Raw genomic sequence first — 18,151 nt, forward strand, 5'->3', positions numbered from 1 at the left:
AATTTGTAATGTTGAATCTCAAAAACTTTGGAACTACATTCATGTAATCAATTACCCTTTGACCGTGTTCGACGATTTACGAACAATTGTGTGTATATAGATATGTATATATAATATATAATATTAATTGAAAACATTAACAAAGTATTAGATATATGATACTTTACATGAACGTATTTGTTTCGATATATTTATCGACAGAATTAAGAGATAATATCAAATGATTGAATTATCAGATACATTATGATATGATTACGGGTCTATGTTATGAGGTCCACTGTGATTTAAGAAATATATTCTTTTTGACAACTCATTACTTAACCAGTATGAAAAAGATAACGATATTTATATTTTATTTTATTAAATATATATAATGATTTAAATTAATATTATATATATTTATACACGTATTATACGTACATAGTTTTATACTTTTACTATACTTTAACTTTACCTTTACTTTACTTTTACTTTACTTTTACTTTAATAATTCATACTTTAATAATTCATACCTTAATAATTCACTTTAATAATTCATACTTTAATAATTCACTTTAATAATTCATACTTTAATAATTCACTTTAATAATTCATACTTTAATAATTCACTTTAATAATTCAAAAATCTATTATAAATAGAATTCAATAGGTTTCATTATTTCATAGAAACTTGAAAATATATTTCTCTAAACTCTCTCAATCGAATTACATATATATATTTACTTATTATTATTTCAAGATATTATTAGTATACATAAAATACTACGACGGAGTTATGTTCAGGCGATTTTAAAATAAGTTTTCAAACGAGATAGAGCTAAGGAAATTATGGGTTATAGCTATGGAGGTTATGGGTATTGTTCGAGGGTATTGCTCGTGAGGTCAACCTAATGTTTTTCATTTTCGTTGCGTCTACGTACTTTCCTGCAATATTGAATCACAATATTGATACGTGAGCATTTATATCTTATCTTTTATATATTAATAGTGTATCCCTGACTAGCGCTCGAGTATATATGATTATGCATGTTTGTATGCTTAGTTTCGTCGTTAAATAGTTTATGATAAATCACGAATTTAATACATATGCTATTGAGATAAGGTATATGATATGCATGTCTTTGAAAAGTTGACGAAAAATTAATAACTTTTCATTTAGAAATCGTGTGGTTTCGATAAACGGATTAAAAGATATGGTCAACTGAATTATCATTAATTTTAATATTATTATTAAAACGATTATTATAATTGTTATCAGTTGATGTTATTACTAAAATTATCTTTATTACTAAAAATTAATATTTTTATTGAAACTATCATTTTATTATTTTTATCATTATTATTATTATCAATATTATTTTATCAAATAAATATGCGTACAAAGATATTTTTACCACACGTAATATAATTACATTAATAATACATACCACTATATTTTTATGATATTAAGTGAATTTTATAAATTTTATTACTTGAGATATATAAAAGTATATTTTTATCATATATGAATTTTAATATAAATTTTTATTTATTAATAAATGACTTGTATTATTTAGTATAATAAAATCTGATAAATATATTTAAATATATAAAACGACTATATATAAGTTATATAATAAACATGTATAGATTTTGGAAGTCATTTTGGGTCAATTTGACTTTTGTTGACTTTTGCATGTCGGTCTTGAGCATTAGGATTGTGATACACTACGACTTGGCCTAAATTGTTAGACAGATATTGACCAATATATAAATATATATACTTAATATAGGTTCGTGAATCCGAGACAAACCCTGCACTTGTTCAGTGCCGTCATATACATAATTGCTACGAAATACAGTATTGTGAGTTTCATTTGCTCCCCTTTTTAATTGCTTTTGCAATATATATTTTTGGGCTGAGAATACATGCGCTGTTTTATGTTTGACGAAATAGACATAAGTACTTAAAATATATTCTACGTTGAGTTGTACCACCTTTCATATCTTCCCTAATAGCTTGGTAACTAATATTTACATGTTGTAAGAACATGTAAGCGCGAATCCTATTGATAGATCTATCGGGTTTGACAACCCCAACCGGGCTAGTCGCTATAGTATCGTAAACGGTTGCATAGTACTTCGTTTTTACTACACTTGGTACAGTGTAGGGAGATTTCATAATAAAGGGAATATGCCACATTAATTGTTAAGTATGGTTACCGAAGCGTTCAACAACTTATAGAATACTTTTATACACTTGCGAGTGTACAGATATTTATGGAAACTGAAATCTTGTGGTCTATTACTATTACGGAAATGATTGATTATGATAAACTAATGAACTCACCAACCTTTTGGTTGACACTTTAAAGCATGTTTATTCTCAGGTATTAAAGAAATATTCCGCTGTGCATTAGCTCATTTTAAGGATATTACTTGGAGTCATTCATGACATACTTTGAAAGACGTTGCATTTGAGTCGTTGAGTTCATCAAGATTAATATTAAGTCAATTATAGTTGGATGTAATATGAAATGGTATGCATGCCATCAATTTTTAATGTAAAGAAAGTTTGTCTTTTAAAAACGAATGCAATGTTTGTAAAATGTATCATATAGAGGTCAAATACCTCGCGATGTAATCAACTATTGTGAATCGTTTATAATGTATATGAACGGGTCATTTCAAAACAAGAGAAGTCGAAGAAGAAACCAAATCTCTGCGTGTCTTATGGATTTACACGTTTTCGAACAAAATCGGCTAAAGTCTGGCACAAAATATTTATTCAATTACCGCTATAAAGAGCAATCTTTTTATCTTTTTCAAAATGTCAACAATAAATAAATTACACTTTTAATATGAATAAATTTATTAACACATATTATCAATTTTTTGATGATGTGTATTCTTTTTACTATACAACTTCAACACACAACAAAATTTAGGACAATGATCGTACAATATCGATATTGAATATACGTTGGCAATATACTATATAACGTTTTCGTAAGAGTCCCCGTGCAACGCACGGGCTCGATAAATCTAGTTTTATATATTACTTGTGAAGTTGTTAAGAAACCAAAACAGTTTCATATAATATGAATTACTGATAATAAAGCGAGCTAGCTATAACGTTAATAAAACAAAAACAATAAGTTGATGACCATAATAGGAAGTTTAGTTTGTAGTTAATTTTTCATTCAAGTTTCCCGATTACACAATAATTGTAATCTCTAAACATGTTGATGAATTGTATAGAGAGCGAAAGATGTTTGTTTTACTATGAGTATACTCTAAATCTCCTTCAAGATAAGAACATGTAATATATCTATACCTGCAAGAAATTAAAATAAATAACATTAGAACATTCCATGAATTAAATAGATCATGTGTGTAAATTATCAAAAATAATGTTGAAAGAGGTAACAGTATGAATGTCGAAGTGAAATATATTAAATCACATGATCTAAATAATTTTTCATAACAGATAACTTGTCATTTTGTTCAAACATGTTAATTATTTAATTAATTCGTCATAACATCATAATCTCCTTTATTAACAAAAGACTTTCTAGAGACTGTGTCACCTAGATTTTTTTCAAGGTATCCTTATCATTGTTTGCAAAGTAGATAATTTTGATGGTTCTATTTTTTCGATTAGCTTTGGTGACAATTTAACGTGATTTATTATTAACTTGAAAGTTTGAAACATAAGAAATCATTAATAATGACTATTTAAGTATTAAATGTTACTATCATCAAAGCTAATGTGAACTTTGCTACAATATTTTTTTTGCAAAAAGAATAATTATCATTATTTAGTTTTACTTTGAGAATATGTGAAAGTTGCATCTCACTAATTTAGTGTATCCAGTTTAGTGTATGTTAATAATACATGATTTAGTATCCAGTTTAGTTTATGTTAATAATAACATATATAGTATTGTATATGAATATGAATAGAGTACGAATTTAATTATATAACGTTGTCTTTTAGAAAATCTCAACATACCTTAATTTATGATTGTAATAACAATTGATATTTTATTTTTGGTGTGTTTGATCATTCCTTCAAGTTCATTACATATGCCTAAACGAATACAAAAATGTTAGTAGTGTATGTATTCTTGAATTAAAAATGAAGGGAAAAAAGACGCGTAGTGTATGTATTCTTGAATTAAAAATGAAGTGAAAAAAGACGCATGATAACATTACCGAGACAAATACATACCAATATAATTCATACTAATGTATATAACTATAAGACACAAATGAGAATTGAGATGAACACCACAAATACATACCAAATCTATAATTCATTGTGCAATTTATGCTTCAAGTTTATCAAAATAATAACATTCATCATAAAGTGTATTTTTTAAATGTTTATATTTTCATGTGATCTTAATGTTTGAAAAAAAAAATTATAAAAAAACGAAAAAAATTACGTTCTCCCATTTCTCTCAAAAAAGTGATTCCTTTTTAATGATGACTATATATATATATATATATATATATATATATATATATATATATATATATATATATATAACATATATATATATATATATATATATATATAATAAAGATAAATATAACATATAAACTTAAACAACATAACACCGATGATGATAAATGATGATGATCTAACTGATCAAACCCTATAGATATACGTTAACTACTTTGGACTTTTGCTTGTTACTTTGGTAATACATAACTAAATTGTTGTGCACTTAATGTGAGTTCATAGTCTCAACTTTTCTATTGTTTTAACTGTCTTAAATATTGGGATGAGAATACTTGCTTCTTTATAACTGTTTTACAATGTATACACGAGTACCTTAAACCGGTGTCGCATGAGTTACATGACCGAAAAGCCCTTAGCTCGAATATGCTAAATTACTTATGTAAGCGCGAATCATATGAACACATCTGTTAGGTTTTGACAAACCCCATCTTACTTTTTTGAGGTGCATGTTACTTCGTAATCGCTACACTTGGTCGGTGTACACTATTAGGGGTAGAAAGAAGACTCATAAGATAATATGAGCAGTTAAACTTCATAATTCGAGTGCTCATAATGTATACACTATTTTTGCATGATTTGAAACTGTTTATGAACAACTGAAATCTCGTGGTCTATACATTTATTTATGAAATAAAACATATGAATTTACTCAACCGTTGTGTTGACTTTTAACATATTATTCTCACGTAGTTAACTTTAGCTACGTTTCTGCAACAAGCGCAAAAGGTTTAGAGGTCAAGAATGACATATTTAGATCGAGCATATAAAGTGTATCAACTGGACTTTGACCTCTTAATAACACGTCACGCCAATAGGATTTTGGCATTTTGGCGGTGTGTTACAATTTACGGAGATTAAAAAAATAGAGTAACCAAAAACGCAAAGAAGATCCATATTTCATTTTCCCCTTTTTTGTGTCGCTCGCTCGTTTGCTAGGGTTTCTCATCACAAATCTTAATTCATTCCAATCACATAAAATCAAATCAAAAAATCAGAAATTGACGGTAACATCAACAAAAGTTAGGGTTTCAGTCTGTTAAATTATAATTAAACCTCTTTAATTTACATGAATGGATACGACAATTTCATGTTTAGATGATCTCAACACGCTTTCATCTTCATCCCTACCTTCTCAAATCCATCAAACGTGAGATTTCAAGTCTCTGCTGTTCCTCAATTTTGTGTAATTTGATTCGATTTCAATCACGTCAATACGAACATGCTAGAATTACTGATATTTAATTAATCAATTAATCAATCATTTTTTGTCAGTTTTTATGTATTTGAATTGAATAATTCATTTCGATTAAGAAAAATGATGAATTCCGTACCATTTCATTGATGTTTTTTTTTTATATATATATATTTTTTAACACCAGGAAAAACAGTACAGTATTGATGCTTAATATAAATATAGATTATGCATATGTAATTATATCTGGTAGTTAGATTATAGTAATCAGAATCGATTCGTCTTTCAGTAGTGGATTATATACAAAATGTGCAGTAGGATCTCAAAGTTACTGATGGCTATTGATTTACTGCTCTATAGGATATCATGTTTGTATAGATACAGATTTTGTTTGCAAGAGTTTCGATTGTGTGATGTAACGCTGTAATCAATGAATTATTTGTTTTTAATTAGTGATAGCTTGCGTACTTTTTCTATGTAGTGTAGCATTGAATGCAGTTGAATTTTTGATATTAGTTCATCTCACAAGCAATCTCTTTTAGTGATAGGAACGTGCTTCATTTGTTGGCGAGAAGAGAAATAGATCCCAAGACAAAAAAGTGCTTGCCAAAACGTAAGTGGGGAGAAGTTTATAATCGCAAGTGTCAGTCATTTGTTAAACCTGAAATTGATAGAGTGAGGAACTCAAGACGCGAACTTCTATCATGGTACTTTTATTATCTTTTTTGCTGGAATTTTTTGATGGATTTGAAGAAAAAAGTCAACTTTTTCAGACATTTTACTAGTTAGCCAAATATTTCCTTCAGGGTGGAAGCAGAGTCCTTGCGGTGTTTATCGGCCAAATATTGTCCTTTAGTACCTTCTCCAAGGTCGACAATTGCAGCAGCATTCAGTGCAGATGGGAAAATGCTTGCTTCAACTCAGTATGTTAATTGTAATTGTTGTTTTGTTTGCTGTAGTTGTTTCTCTATTTGTTAATGTCGATTTTTTTCTTTCTGGATTGACAGTGGCGACCATACTGTTAAAATAATTGACTGCCAAACTGGAAAATGTGAAAAGGTGCTTAGTGGTCATCGAAGAACTCCTTGGGTGGTAAGATACATATTTCCTACTCAAATCTTGTCCAGAGAATTAATGGTATAATATATCTTTTGTTGTAGAAAAGATAATTTTGAAACTCATTTGCATTGTTTTGATTTGTTCACTCTAAAAGGTTATATTTTACCTGAGCTAGCGGTACACCAAGTACAATGTAATCGTCAACATAGTTAACATTTTTGTGCTGGAGTTAAATCTTTGTTTAAAGACTCCACTCTGAGCCCTGCTTAAAAAACCTTGGTTGCCGTATTCTTTATTTGTTGAATCAAGATCTTTCTAACTTTGCTCTTTTCTTCTACCTCTTATTGTTGGATTTGAAAATGAAACAATTTTTTCTCAACTTTCTGATTGATTTTTCTGAACTAGAACCTTGATACATATAGGAAACTTGTATTTCTCATTCACAAATTCATCTTGGTTTATGCTTACAGAATCTCTTGATTAAATTTATTTTTATATAAAAAAGGAAAGCCAATTTATACGTATCTGTCAATAAATTAGAACGTTCTGTGAATGATGTTAATGTATATCCCAATTCAATACTTATGTCATTGTTAGGGTAGGTATTCATTCATTTGGGAAGATAGAAGCCTGAAGTCTAGTTAGCTTCACTTACAAGGGATAACAACCAATTGAGTTTGGCTTTTTTCATTTAGTTCTTTTAGTTACCATTAGAAGTTCAATGATAAAATTTTACTTGGGGAAACTGTTGTATATAGATTTAAGAGTGCCATACTTCCATTTATAACCTAAAGCTCAACTTGAACTTTAAATATCCTATTTTGAGCTTGTAGTAGCGTTATATATCTTAGGCTTTCTGTTTTGCAATATGCAAAGGTCTTCTAATTTGTCGATGTGCTAATTTTTTCTTTACAGGTTAGATTTCACCCATTACGCCCAGAAATACTTGCGAGTGGAAGCTTGGATCATGAAGTTCGACTATGGAATGCAATTACATCAGAATGCATAGGGTCTCGTGATTTTTGTAATCACTAATCTTTTTTTTCTCTATTCCGATTTATAGTATATAGTATAAGTATATATAGTATATATTGTTAAAGAATCAATTTTTTATTGAAGGTACTATTAGATTCAAATGAAGGATTGTCATTTTTTGTTTTGCAGATCGCCCTATTGCTTCGATTGCCTTTCATGCTGAAGGAGAACTTCTTGCGGTTGCTGCAGGCCATAAGGTGTTTATATGATTATACCGACTGTTTTTATACGATTTGGCAGACTCTTTTTTTTTATAAAAAAAAAAAAAACCTAGACGTATCATATCATGAAGGTTGGGTATTTCGGTAACAAGTCAGATACTTTTACAGGGTTCAGTTGATATACTCTGGATTGGCTTGACATCAAATGTTTTCTTCCTGAGATTTTCGAACTTATCAAATAGCTAGAATGCTTAATAGGTTTACAAGAATTATATTATGTCAATTATAATTCAGTCTCTTAAATAAAATGATTTATGATTTATGGGGGTATTTTGCTTTTAAAAAAAGGTGTTAGGAAACTTTCGACCTACTTGACTTGCTTTATGTAAAGGTATTGTTAACAATTATTTTGATCTATCAGAGATTAGCGTTAACCAAATCGACACATACATAGGTTAATGGGTCGAATTGTCACCTTTAGGTTTAACTGTTGTGGTAATTTACAATTCATTTATTTGATGACTGCCTTCTATTTTCAGCTCTATTTTTGGCATTACAATAATAGAGGAGAGGCTTCTTCCCCAGCTATTGTTTTGAGGACAAGGCGTTCCCTTCGTGCTGTACACTTCCATCCACATTCTGCTCCATTTTTGTTAACTGCTGAGGTAAGATTATTCTGAGTAGAATTGGCCAAATGGGTCAATTGGGCTTGCTAACAATAGTCGAGTTCAGATCAATTTCTTGAGTACAGCGTTGGTTGACCCCAGTTTATTTTTTGGTCAATTTTGAAAAATTGTTTAAGTTTGATAAATACACTGGACATCATTGCAATATTGTTAATCTAATTTACAGGAAAATTCTTTTAGGAAGTTGTATGCATCAAAAGTATGCTATCAGCAACTTATGTGCAGCTATATTTCGAGCTAGTTGTTTTGAGGTTATCTATTTGACCTTTAGAGACCATATATTACCCAAGTGGCCCCATTAAAAAGTGGTTTGAATGCACGACCTGTAATTTGGATACATTTTGTAACTACCTAGTTATATTACAATCTGCAGGTCAATGATCTCGACTCTTCGGATCCTACCATGGCACCAGCGACATCTCTTGGTTATTTACATTATCCTCCTCCTGCTGTTTATATGGGAAACATGCATTCGATCGACCGTTTAAGTTTAGTCGCCGAGTTACCATTAATGTCTGTACCTCTCTTCTGCTCTCCTCCTTATACAAATACCGATTCAAGACCACTACTTCAAATTTCCAACCGACCCGTTGACTCAAACGGTCAACTAGAATCTTCCGATCGTCTTCAAGTTCTTGCAAATGCCACAGAACTTTATGAGCAGATGACATCATCTTTTGTTCCCCCATCTACCACTCACGAGATAGTAAATACTGCAATGGATGTCACTGAAAATGGTGCTTCTGATATGGATATTTCTGTTGCTGAACCAATACCTAGTCGGTTGGTGGGGCCCACAGACGAGATTAGGCAAGATCTTTATAGAGACCGTGTGTCTTGGGAACTACCTTTTATGCAAGGATGGTCAGCTGGTCAAACCCAAGGTGGAACTTCAATGTCTACAATGCCACCTGAGTCAACCACATCTAATACAGAGACTATAGATCGTTCATTGCTTATACCATATGGTTCGAACCAAGTGATTCCAGACAGATCAGGTTTACGGGATTTGTCTTCAAACGGTGCATCAACATCTGCTTTACGATATAGGCAGGATGCGATGGTCAATGAGTCAAACGACGGGGGTGGTTCTTTTCCTATAATTAGTCGAATACAGTCTCAACTTTCTGCCTCACTAACTGCTACTGCTGCTGAGTTGCCTTGCACTGTAAAGTTAAGAATATGGCCTCATGATTCTAAAAATCCTTGTGCGTCTCTTAAGGCTGAACGGTGTCGTTTGACAATACCACACGCGGTACTTTGTAGGTAAAGATCTAGGACCTGTAGATTTTATTTTTCTGTATTGGTAATTGTTGGGGTTGAAAGTTATAACAAATTTTATTACTTGATGGATGAAAATGTTTCAAGTGTTTGAGCAGAAGATTTTAGTTTTAATTTTAAAGACACTTTAAGAGTTGGAATTGTATTTGTATGTTTTGAATCTTTTTACATGTCTTAATCAAAACTCGGGTTACTTGAAAATCGGTAAAAAAAAAGGGTCAAAATTAGGTCAAATCAGGTCAAATTCGGGTAACGTCAAACTTGGTCAACTTCCGAGTACTCCCTAAAAAGTCCCGACCGAGTACTCCCGGGTAGCGATTCTTGCAACCTTGGATACAAAGAACTTCTATTCTTTTGACTACATATATATGAATATATGCAGTTCTATAATTGACCAAAGTTATTTCTTGGTTTGAATTGATTACAGTGAAATGGGGGCCCACTTTTCACCTTGTGGGAGATACCTAGCTACTTGTGTTGCGTGTGTTCTCCCTCAGTTTGAAGCTGATCCTGGGGTACCAACTCAACTTCATCAAGAGAGGGCTGGGACATCTCCAACAAGACATCCATTTTCTGCTCGCCAAGTTATGTATGAACTTCGGATATATTCACTTGAGGAAGCAACGTAAAGTTTCGATCCCCTTGTGTATTTTTATCTGCTGGAAGTTGTAAACTGTACAGGGTGGCTAACGGGTCAAAACAGTCGGGTTTAGTTTTCAAGCTTTTGTCTGTTCATATTTTTCAATACGGCATACAGTGAGTTCGTCAAGTTTGAGTACGATTTCTAAGTTCCTTCAACAATAATCTTGTTTTCGTTAAAAAGATTCAGGGGTTTTATGCACGACAATACACTTTGGGTGTTTTTTGATTTATATTCTGTTACTTGACCCGACTGACCCGTTAAAGATAGCACATTATCTGAATTGACTCATTCATTTGTTAATGGGTTGAAATGGCCACCTCTGATGTGTTCTACATGGAATTATGTTAATCAACCTTGTTATCTGAATCTTGAAATAATTACTGTCATGTAGTTTTGGTTCGGTGCTTATATCGAGACCAATCAGAGCTGCTCATTGTTTAACATCCATCCAGGTTAGTTTTTTTTTTTTTAACGTTTATATAATAGTTTATATCTGAATATTTCTCACTGGCTAGGTGTTTGATGATTTTTAAATTACTGTAGTGATGAGTTTTTTTTGAAAATCCTGAATTATAAGGGGTGAACTTATTACAAAATGATTCCTAACCGTATGGAGCTAATCATCAATCAATACCTTATATTATAATGCAGAGCCATATGTATAGAATAATTGTTGATCTATTTTAAAATTAATTTGATTATGTCAGAATATAGATGGTGTTAGTTAGATTGAAAATTATGTTTTAAAATCGTTCATTAAATCGGGTGCACATGAAAAACCATATAAGAGAAGATAGACAGTATAACTGAATACATGTAGAAACAGAATTTATACGTAAAACAAAAACCATGTCAATTTGAGTGTTGCTAAATGTCATTTAAGATTTTTTTTTTTTTCGTTATCGCAGTTCTCGCCCACTTCTGAGCACATATTACTTGCTTATGGTCGGCGTCACAGTTCTCTCCTTAAAAGCATTGTTATTAACGGGGAAAGTTCATTATCCATATACACAGTTTTGGAGGTAAACACATTGTGAAAAATTTGAAATGTTAAGCTTTGGTAAACTAATATATTGATCCAGAACACAAACGTTCGTTTTGAGCAAATTATAAGTTTCTGGTAGCTACCATCATTTGAAGACAAATGTATTGACACCTCAAAGTAGGGTGTTGTCGCATTGTTTGGTTTTCTGGTAGCTGCAGTATATATTATTCATTCAAATTTAGATATATAACTGCAGATGAGATTAAAAAGTAATTATGTTTGTCAAATTTATTAATGAAAGCTTGTCACTCTTTATCATATTATACTGCATTTAAATTTAATGTATGTTGGCAGTTTGATAATCACTGGACGATCCAGTTTATATTTTGTTTGTGAGGTTTATTATATTTTTATTTACAATTTTGCCACTTGGGTGTTCAGGTGTATAGAGTTTCGGATATGGAACTTGTGAGTGTACTTCCAAGTGCAGAAGATGAGGTCAATGTCGCTTGCTTTCATCCTCTTGCTGGAGGAGGTGTTGTTTATGGGACTAAGGTTTGTATGCGGGTTGTTAACTGAATTTAATGTTGCAGAACTCGGAATTACTCGGTTCTTGCAACTCGGGGAGTACTTGGCGAGAATTTGGTCAAACTAGGTTAAAGCTCGGCCAAAGCTTGGTCGAACTCAGAAAATTGGTCAAAACTCGGTCGAAACATGGGATTACTCGGAAACTCGGTCAAAATTTGGTCAGCATCCGAGTACGGCCTAGTTGCCGAGTACTCCCTATAAAGTCCGGACTGAGTACTCCTTGCGTAGCGATTTTTGCAACCTTGACTGAATTTTTATATGATTTGTTCTATTCTTTTCTTTAGAGGTGACAAATTGGGCGGGTTGGGCTACCAGTCTTAGGATTAAAGTCAAACAAGTAATCATGGTAATGATCAAACATTACCTTGCTTTCTTTTCACTAGAAAGCATTTTATTAGGTTGTATGCATATTTGACCACTTATAGACCAACATAACCCGCATTGATCCTTCTATGAATAAATGGGTCAACATCGTCACCTGTAATTTCTTTACCTGAACAGCACTTCCTCAAACATAATGCTGTTTGTTTTCAGGAAGGCAAACTTAGAATCCTTCAGTATGATGCTGCTCATAAGATAGATAAAACCAAACATGGTCACTTATTTGAAGCGCAAGCAATCGAGGTAGAGCCGTAATTTAGGTTTTCTGGAAATTTTTACCTTTTCTTGATGATACGTTGCGTAGTTATAATTTTTTGAGTTGAACAGGTCTAAATTTTGGGAACTTTAGTTTTTGCTTCAATTTATCACCCGTTATGTTTCTAAAAAAGACCCCTTTTAAAAAGTTACACAACTTGAAGCTCTTGTATTGTATGGAGTAATTCAATCTCAAATTCTAAAAAAGATCCCTTTTTGTGATATAATCCTGTATTTGATCATGTTGCAGGTACAGGCGTATGCGTTAGAATGCTGAATGCTAAAGGTGATATTTAACTCCAGAGGTGCGTACCAAGGTTAATTGTAATTTATTTAGAAGATGTTTGTTGGTTAAACATCAAGTTTTACATACAAAATCCTCTTAATTATGGAGTAATCTTCGTTAAATCATCTTTTAGTCCACCAACTAAAGCTGATATTACTGCGTAAAACAAGTACTAGTTAAACTTTAGGAGTTTTTTTTACCTAGATCAGAATAAAACACTTTAATGGGTGTACAGGGTAGTGGACGTGTTGACTATTAGTCAAAGATCTAGAAAACACGCATCTTTAAATGGTAATAGATCAAGGAATCTTGTGGGGTCAACATCTGTATGAATATTTTGTGACTGATAACGCAGATAAAATTGAACGTAATAGACGTCAATCAAACTTGCAGCAAATTTTAAGAACCGAAACACAAATAAACGTGAATTCCAATGATAGGAATTGTTATAATCTATTCAAATCTTTGTTAGCTTGAACTTTTTCTGCTAACAGGAACTGAGACCTGGTTTTTAAAGATGATGCAGCCTGCTGATGTGGAGCTCGGTTCACTTCCTACCCTGTTTCCTTTACAGCTTTTCGTATGTTGAGCGTCTGCTTGTATTATTACCATGTGGTATCATTTGTAATGTATACAATTTGGTGTATGTATATTATTTACAATAGTTTGTTAACTTTTGCACCATTGTGAAGATCTGTAAAGATTTCTTGGTCAATGTGCTGGTCAAAATAGGATCTTGTTCTAAAAGAGAGTATGAATTTGTGAGGTCATAACCTCACTGTGTAAATGTATAACTTTAAAAGTTGGTGAGTGTTCCGTGATGACTATGGGCACCCTCTTCGTTATTTTATGAGTTGATTTGGAATAGCATGGTGCCCACTTAAGTAACTCTCTTGCGCTTTATTTTATTTTATTTATTTTTATTTTATTTATTTTATTTATTTTATTTTTTTGTTTTTTTAAAGAATTTGGAACAGATATACTCAATATACACATTGTAACCAACGTGAAGTAAAATAAAGACTCGAAGTTGATAATTGTTAGAATTGTAGTGTATTTAGATTAAGTTATTAGTTTCAATTTAGATGTATTATAATGTTTATGATGTTGAGGGGGTGTCTTAGAAATTATAATGGAGAAGAGTTTTAGAAAGTTGAGTTTTTATTACTTGAAATTGTGTTGAGAGTTTTGTACATAGATTTTACAAGGCCTCTTGGCTATTTATAGACTCCAATGAGTCGGTCATGAAGCTTCTAGCTACTACTAGTTTATGTAGCAACTTCTAGTAATTACTTTACAAATATCTACTACTAGTTCTAGTTAATTCTAATAAATATTTACTAAATACAATTAGTTAATTCTAGATTACTCTAGAAATACATTAATATTTCAACACTCCTCCTTAATGTATTTCGATGTTACTCCGAGCATGTTACGTAGGAACTCGAACTTGGGTCTTGGTAGTGCTTTAGTGAAAATGTCTGCAATCTGCTCTTCGGTCTTGCAGTATTTTAATTCAATATCTTTCTTGGTGGAGACTTCTCGTAGAAAGTGATATTTGATGTCAATATGTTTTGTTCTACCATGAAACACAAGATTCTTAGCCATCGCGATTGCAGACTTGTTATCACAATATATCTTTGTAGCTTCGTCTTGTTTCTCGCCCATATCTTCTAGTATTCTTCTTAGCCATATAGCTTGATTAGCTGAGTTTGCAGCAGCGACGTACTCGGCTTCGGCTGACGATTGTGCCACAGTTTCTTGTTTCTTTGATGTCCATGAGAATACACCAGATCCAAGTGTGAATGCGTATCCTGAAGTACTTCTCATGTCATCTACCGATCCGGCCCAATCACTATCTGTGTATCCATGAAGCTCGGAGTCTATTGTGGGATTGTACCATATACCATAGTCCATGGTACCTTGCAAGTATCGTAGTATTCTTTTAGAAGCTCCGTAATGTATTTGAGTAGGGTTTTGCATGTACCTGGATAGCAGACTCGTTGCGTACATAATGTCTGGTCTTGTTGCTGTTAGATATAGTAAACTTCCAATGAGACTTCTGAATCTTGAAGCATCCGCTTTCTCCGATCCATCTTCTTGTCTCATCTTCTCATTGGCAACTAGTGGTGTGGCGACGGTTTTACAACCGTATAGTTTAAACTTTTTCAGGAGATTTTCAGTTTATTTCTTTTGGCATATGAAGATGCCTTCATTTTCTTGACTGATTTCGATGCCAAGAAAATAGCGCATCAGACCAAGGTCTCTCATCTCGAATGTTTTCATCATGTCTTCTTTAAACTCTTGTATCATTCTCTCATTGTTTTCCGTATATATAAGATCATCGACATACAAGGAAAGAATGAGAGTGTCAGAGTTACCTTGGGTTTTGATGTAGAGTGTGGGCTCACTTTGACTCCTCCTGAACCCTGAACTTGTGAAGTAGCTGTCAATGCGGCTATACCAAGCACGTGGTGCTTGTTTAAGTCCATATAAAGCTTTCTTTAGCTTTAAGACTTGATTTTCTTTTCCTTTCTTTTCCTTTCTTAATGAACCCTTGTGGTTGCTCGACGTATATTTCTTCTTCGAGAAACCCATTTAGAAAAGCTGACTTCACATCTAGCTGGTAAATCTTCCACCTTCGTTGAGCTGCTAGCGCCACAAGTGCTCTTATAGTATCCAGTCGTGCTACGGGTGCGAAAGTTTCATTGTAGTCGACTCCAGGCTGTTGTGAATAGCCTTTAGCTACTAGCCTTACTTTGTGTTTTTGTATAGAACCATCAGGGTTGAGCTTTGTTTTGTAAACCCACTTAACTCCAATGATTTCTTTATCTGTGGGATGATCAACTAACTCCCATGTGTTGTTTTTCTCGATCATTCTGATTTCTTCGTTCATAGCAGTCACCCATTTTTTATCTTTGGCTGCAACTTCATAGCTTTCAGGTTCTATGGTTGTAAAGTTACATGCCTCGTATACCTCTGCTAACGCTTTGACTCTTCCAGGTGTGGACTCTGGGCTTGACTCGTCTTGCGCCAAAGGTAATTTTGTCGACGGAGAAGTTGGTGTAGTAGGACTTGTTTCTCCGGTACTTTCATGACTAAGATCCTCCGTTTGTAGTGGTTTTTCAGCTGGAGTTTCCATAGATATCCGTGGCAGATATGTTTGTTTTTCAACTTTGTCCTTCTCCCAGTTCCAAGAAGCGTCTTCGTCAAACTCTACGTCTCTGCTGATTACTATGTTATTGGTCTTCAGGTTATAGACTCGGTAGCCTTTTGATTGTGTGCTATAGCCCAAGAATATTCCTTTTTATGATTTTTCTTGGAGCTTGTGACGTTTCTCCTTGGGAACATGGATGTAGCAGATAGATCCAAATACTCGTAGATGTTTCGCTGACTGTTTCCTTCCACTCCATGCCTCAATAGGAGTCTTGTTTTCGACGACTTTCGTAGGACATCGATTTAGTATATATACAGCTGTGTATACAGCTTCAGCCCAGAAACTGTTTGGAAGGCCTTTTTCGTGTATCATTGTTTTGGCCATTTCCACTAGAGTTCTATTTTTGCGTTCAGAGACCCCATTTTGCTCAGGAGCGTAACCAACAGTGAGTTGACGCTTAACTCCTTCATCTTCACAGAATTTATTAAACTGTGTAGAGGTGTATTCTTTTCCTCTATCACTCCTTAGTGTTTTAATATAATGGCCACTACTCTTTTCTACGAAGTTTTTGAACTTCTTGAATATCGTAAATACTTCAGATTTTTCACGCATGAAATAAACCCACGTCATTCTAGAATAGTCATCGATGAAGAGGATAAAGTACCTGTTTTGGTTAAGAGACGGGGTTCTCATTGGTCCACAAACGTCGGTGTGCACCAGCTCTAGTATACCTTTCGCTCTCCAGGCTTTGTCACGAGGGAAAGGTTTTCGATGTTGCTTGCCCATCATACAGCTTTCACACGTGTCAGTGATTTCTTCTATGCTTGGCAAGTCTCTCATCATATTTTTCTGTTGTAGGATTTTTAGTGCGTGAAAGTTAAAGTGGCCAAATCTTCGATGCCATAGCCATGATTCTTCGACTTGAACTTTCATGGCTGTGTCTTGGATATACTGCCAACGAAGCGGAAAGTTGCGGTTCTCCATTGGCACTTCGGCTATTAATTTATAGTTGTTTTTCTTGTCACGAATAACACATGATTTATCTTCGAAGTGTAAAGAGTAGCCGTGCTCCATCATTTGTCCAACACTTAGCAAGTTACTTGCTAAGCTTGGTACTAGAAGAACGTCATTAACAGATCGAGTGGCGTTATTAGTTTGAACAGTTATCGTACCTTTGCCTTTAGTGTCAACAAGCGCTCCATTCCCTAGTTTGACGCGGGACTTTACGGACGTGTTGATACTATCAAATAACTTTTCATCTCCTGTCATGTGGTTGCTGCACCCACTGTCGATCAACCAAGTATCGTCCCTCTGTTTATTTGCGACATGACAGGCATAGAATAGCTGATTTTTGTTCTCCGGTATATCTTCACTTTCTTCCGTGAAGTTAGCTCGATGATTTTGTTTTAAACGACAATCTTTTTCTAGATGCCCAAATCTTTTGCAGTTATTGCATTGTGGTTTCCCTTTGTGGAAACAATCTTTCTCCAAGTGGTTTGTCCTTTTGCAAATATCACATGGAGGGTAGCTTTTTCTTTTTTGATCGAACCCGGTTATGGGTTTTGCTCCTCCTCTCGAATTTTCTTCAAGAATTCTTTTCCCCCCATTATTAGATTTTTGAGACCTTATTTTGAGTTTAGACTGAAAGGCACTTTCGAGTGAGTTTTCACTACGCCGACTCAGTCTAGTCTCATGTGCTTCAAGAGAGCCAATTAATTCCGTTACTGATAGAGTCTCGATGTCTTTTGACTCTTCAATAGCGGTAATGACATGATCGTATTTTTCGGTCATACTGATAAGTATCTTTTCTACGATCCTTTTGTCAGTTATATTATCTCCATAGGCTCTCATTTGAGTTACTATTTCTTTAATTCTAGAATAGTAATCTTTTACGGTCTCAGTCTCTTTCATATTTAAATTTTCAAAATCCCG

At 33.2% G+C, this 18,151-nt stretch overlaps 1 protein-coding gene across 2 annotated transcripts; it reads left to right on the forward strand.

The window, feature by feature from the left end:
* The first annotated feature begins 5,465 nt into the window (after nt 1–5,465).
* Nucleotides 5,466–13,921, forward strand: LOC139876484 (uncharacterized). Of its 2 annotated transcripts, none has more exons than XM_071863811.1 (15): nt 5,466–5,657; nt 6,245–6,409; nt 6,509–6,625; nt 6,710–6,794; nt 7,677–7,785; nt 7,926–7,993; nt 8,497–8,622; nt 9,017–9,909; nt 10,352–10,549; nt 10,959–11,019; nt 11,476–11,589; nt 11,994–12,107; nt 12,675–12,764; nt 13,027–13,081; nt 13,557–13,921. In XM_071863811.1, the coding sequence occupies exons 1-14, from the start codon at nt 5,581–5,583 to the stop codon at nt 13,051–13,053; spliced, it is 2,244 nt and encodes a 747-aa protein (XP_071719912.1). In that variant the 5' UTR covers nt 5,466–5,580; the 3' UTR covers nt 13,054–13,081; nt 13,557–13,921. The 2 variants fall into 2 exon arrangements, with proteins under 2 accessions (XP_071719912.1, XP_071719913.1); XM_071863812.1 differs by having other exon boundaries at nt 5,602–5,657; nt 6,245–6,315.
* Nucleotides 13,922–18,151: the final 4,230 nt, after the last annotated feature.

This window comes from Rutidosis leptorrhynchoides, chromosome 11, assembly GCF_046630445.1.
Source record: "Rutidosis leptorrhynchoides isolate AG116_Rl617_1_P2 chromosome 11, CSIRO_AGI_Rlap_v1, whole genome shotgun sequence".
Taxonomy (NCBI): domain Eukaryota; kingdom Viridiplantae; phylum Streptophyta; class Magnoliopsida; order Asterales; family Asteraceae; genus Rutidosis; species Rutidosis leptorrhynchoides.

Excerpts from the sequence above, each read along its gene's own strand:
- LOC139876484 (XM_071863811.1), top strand. The coding sequence starts at position 5,581 with ATGGATACGACAATTTCATGTTTAGATGATCTCAACACGCTTTCATCT. Across the intron at positions 10,550-10,958 it reads TATTCACTTGAGGAAGCAAC|TTTTGGTTCGGTGCTTATAT; the intron begins GTAAAGTTTCGA and ends ACTGTCATGTAG. Across the intron at positions 12,108-12,674 it reads GTGTTGTTTATGGGACTAAG|GAAGGCAAACTTAGAATCCT; the intron begins GTTTGTATGCGG and ends GTTTGTTTTCAG.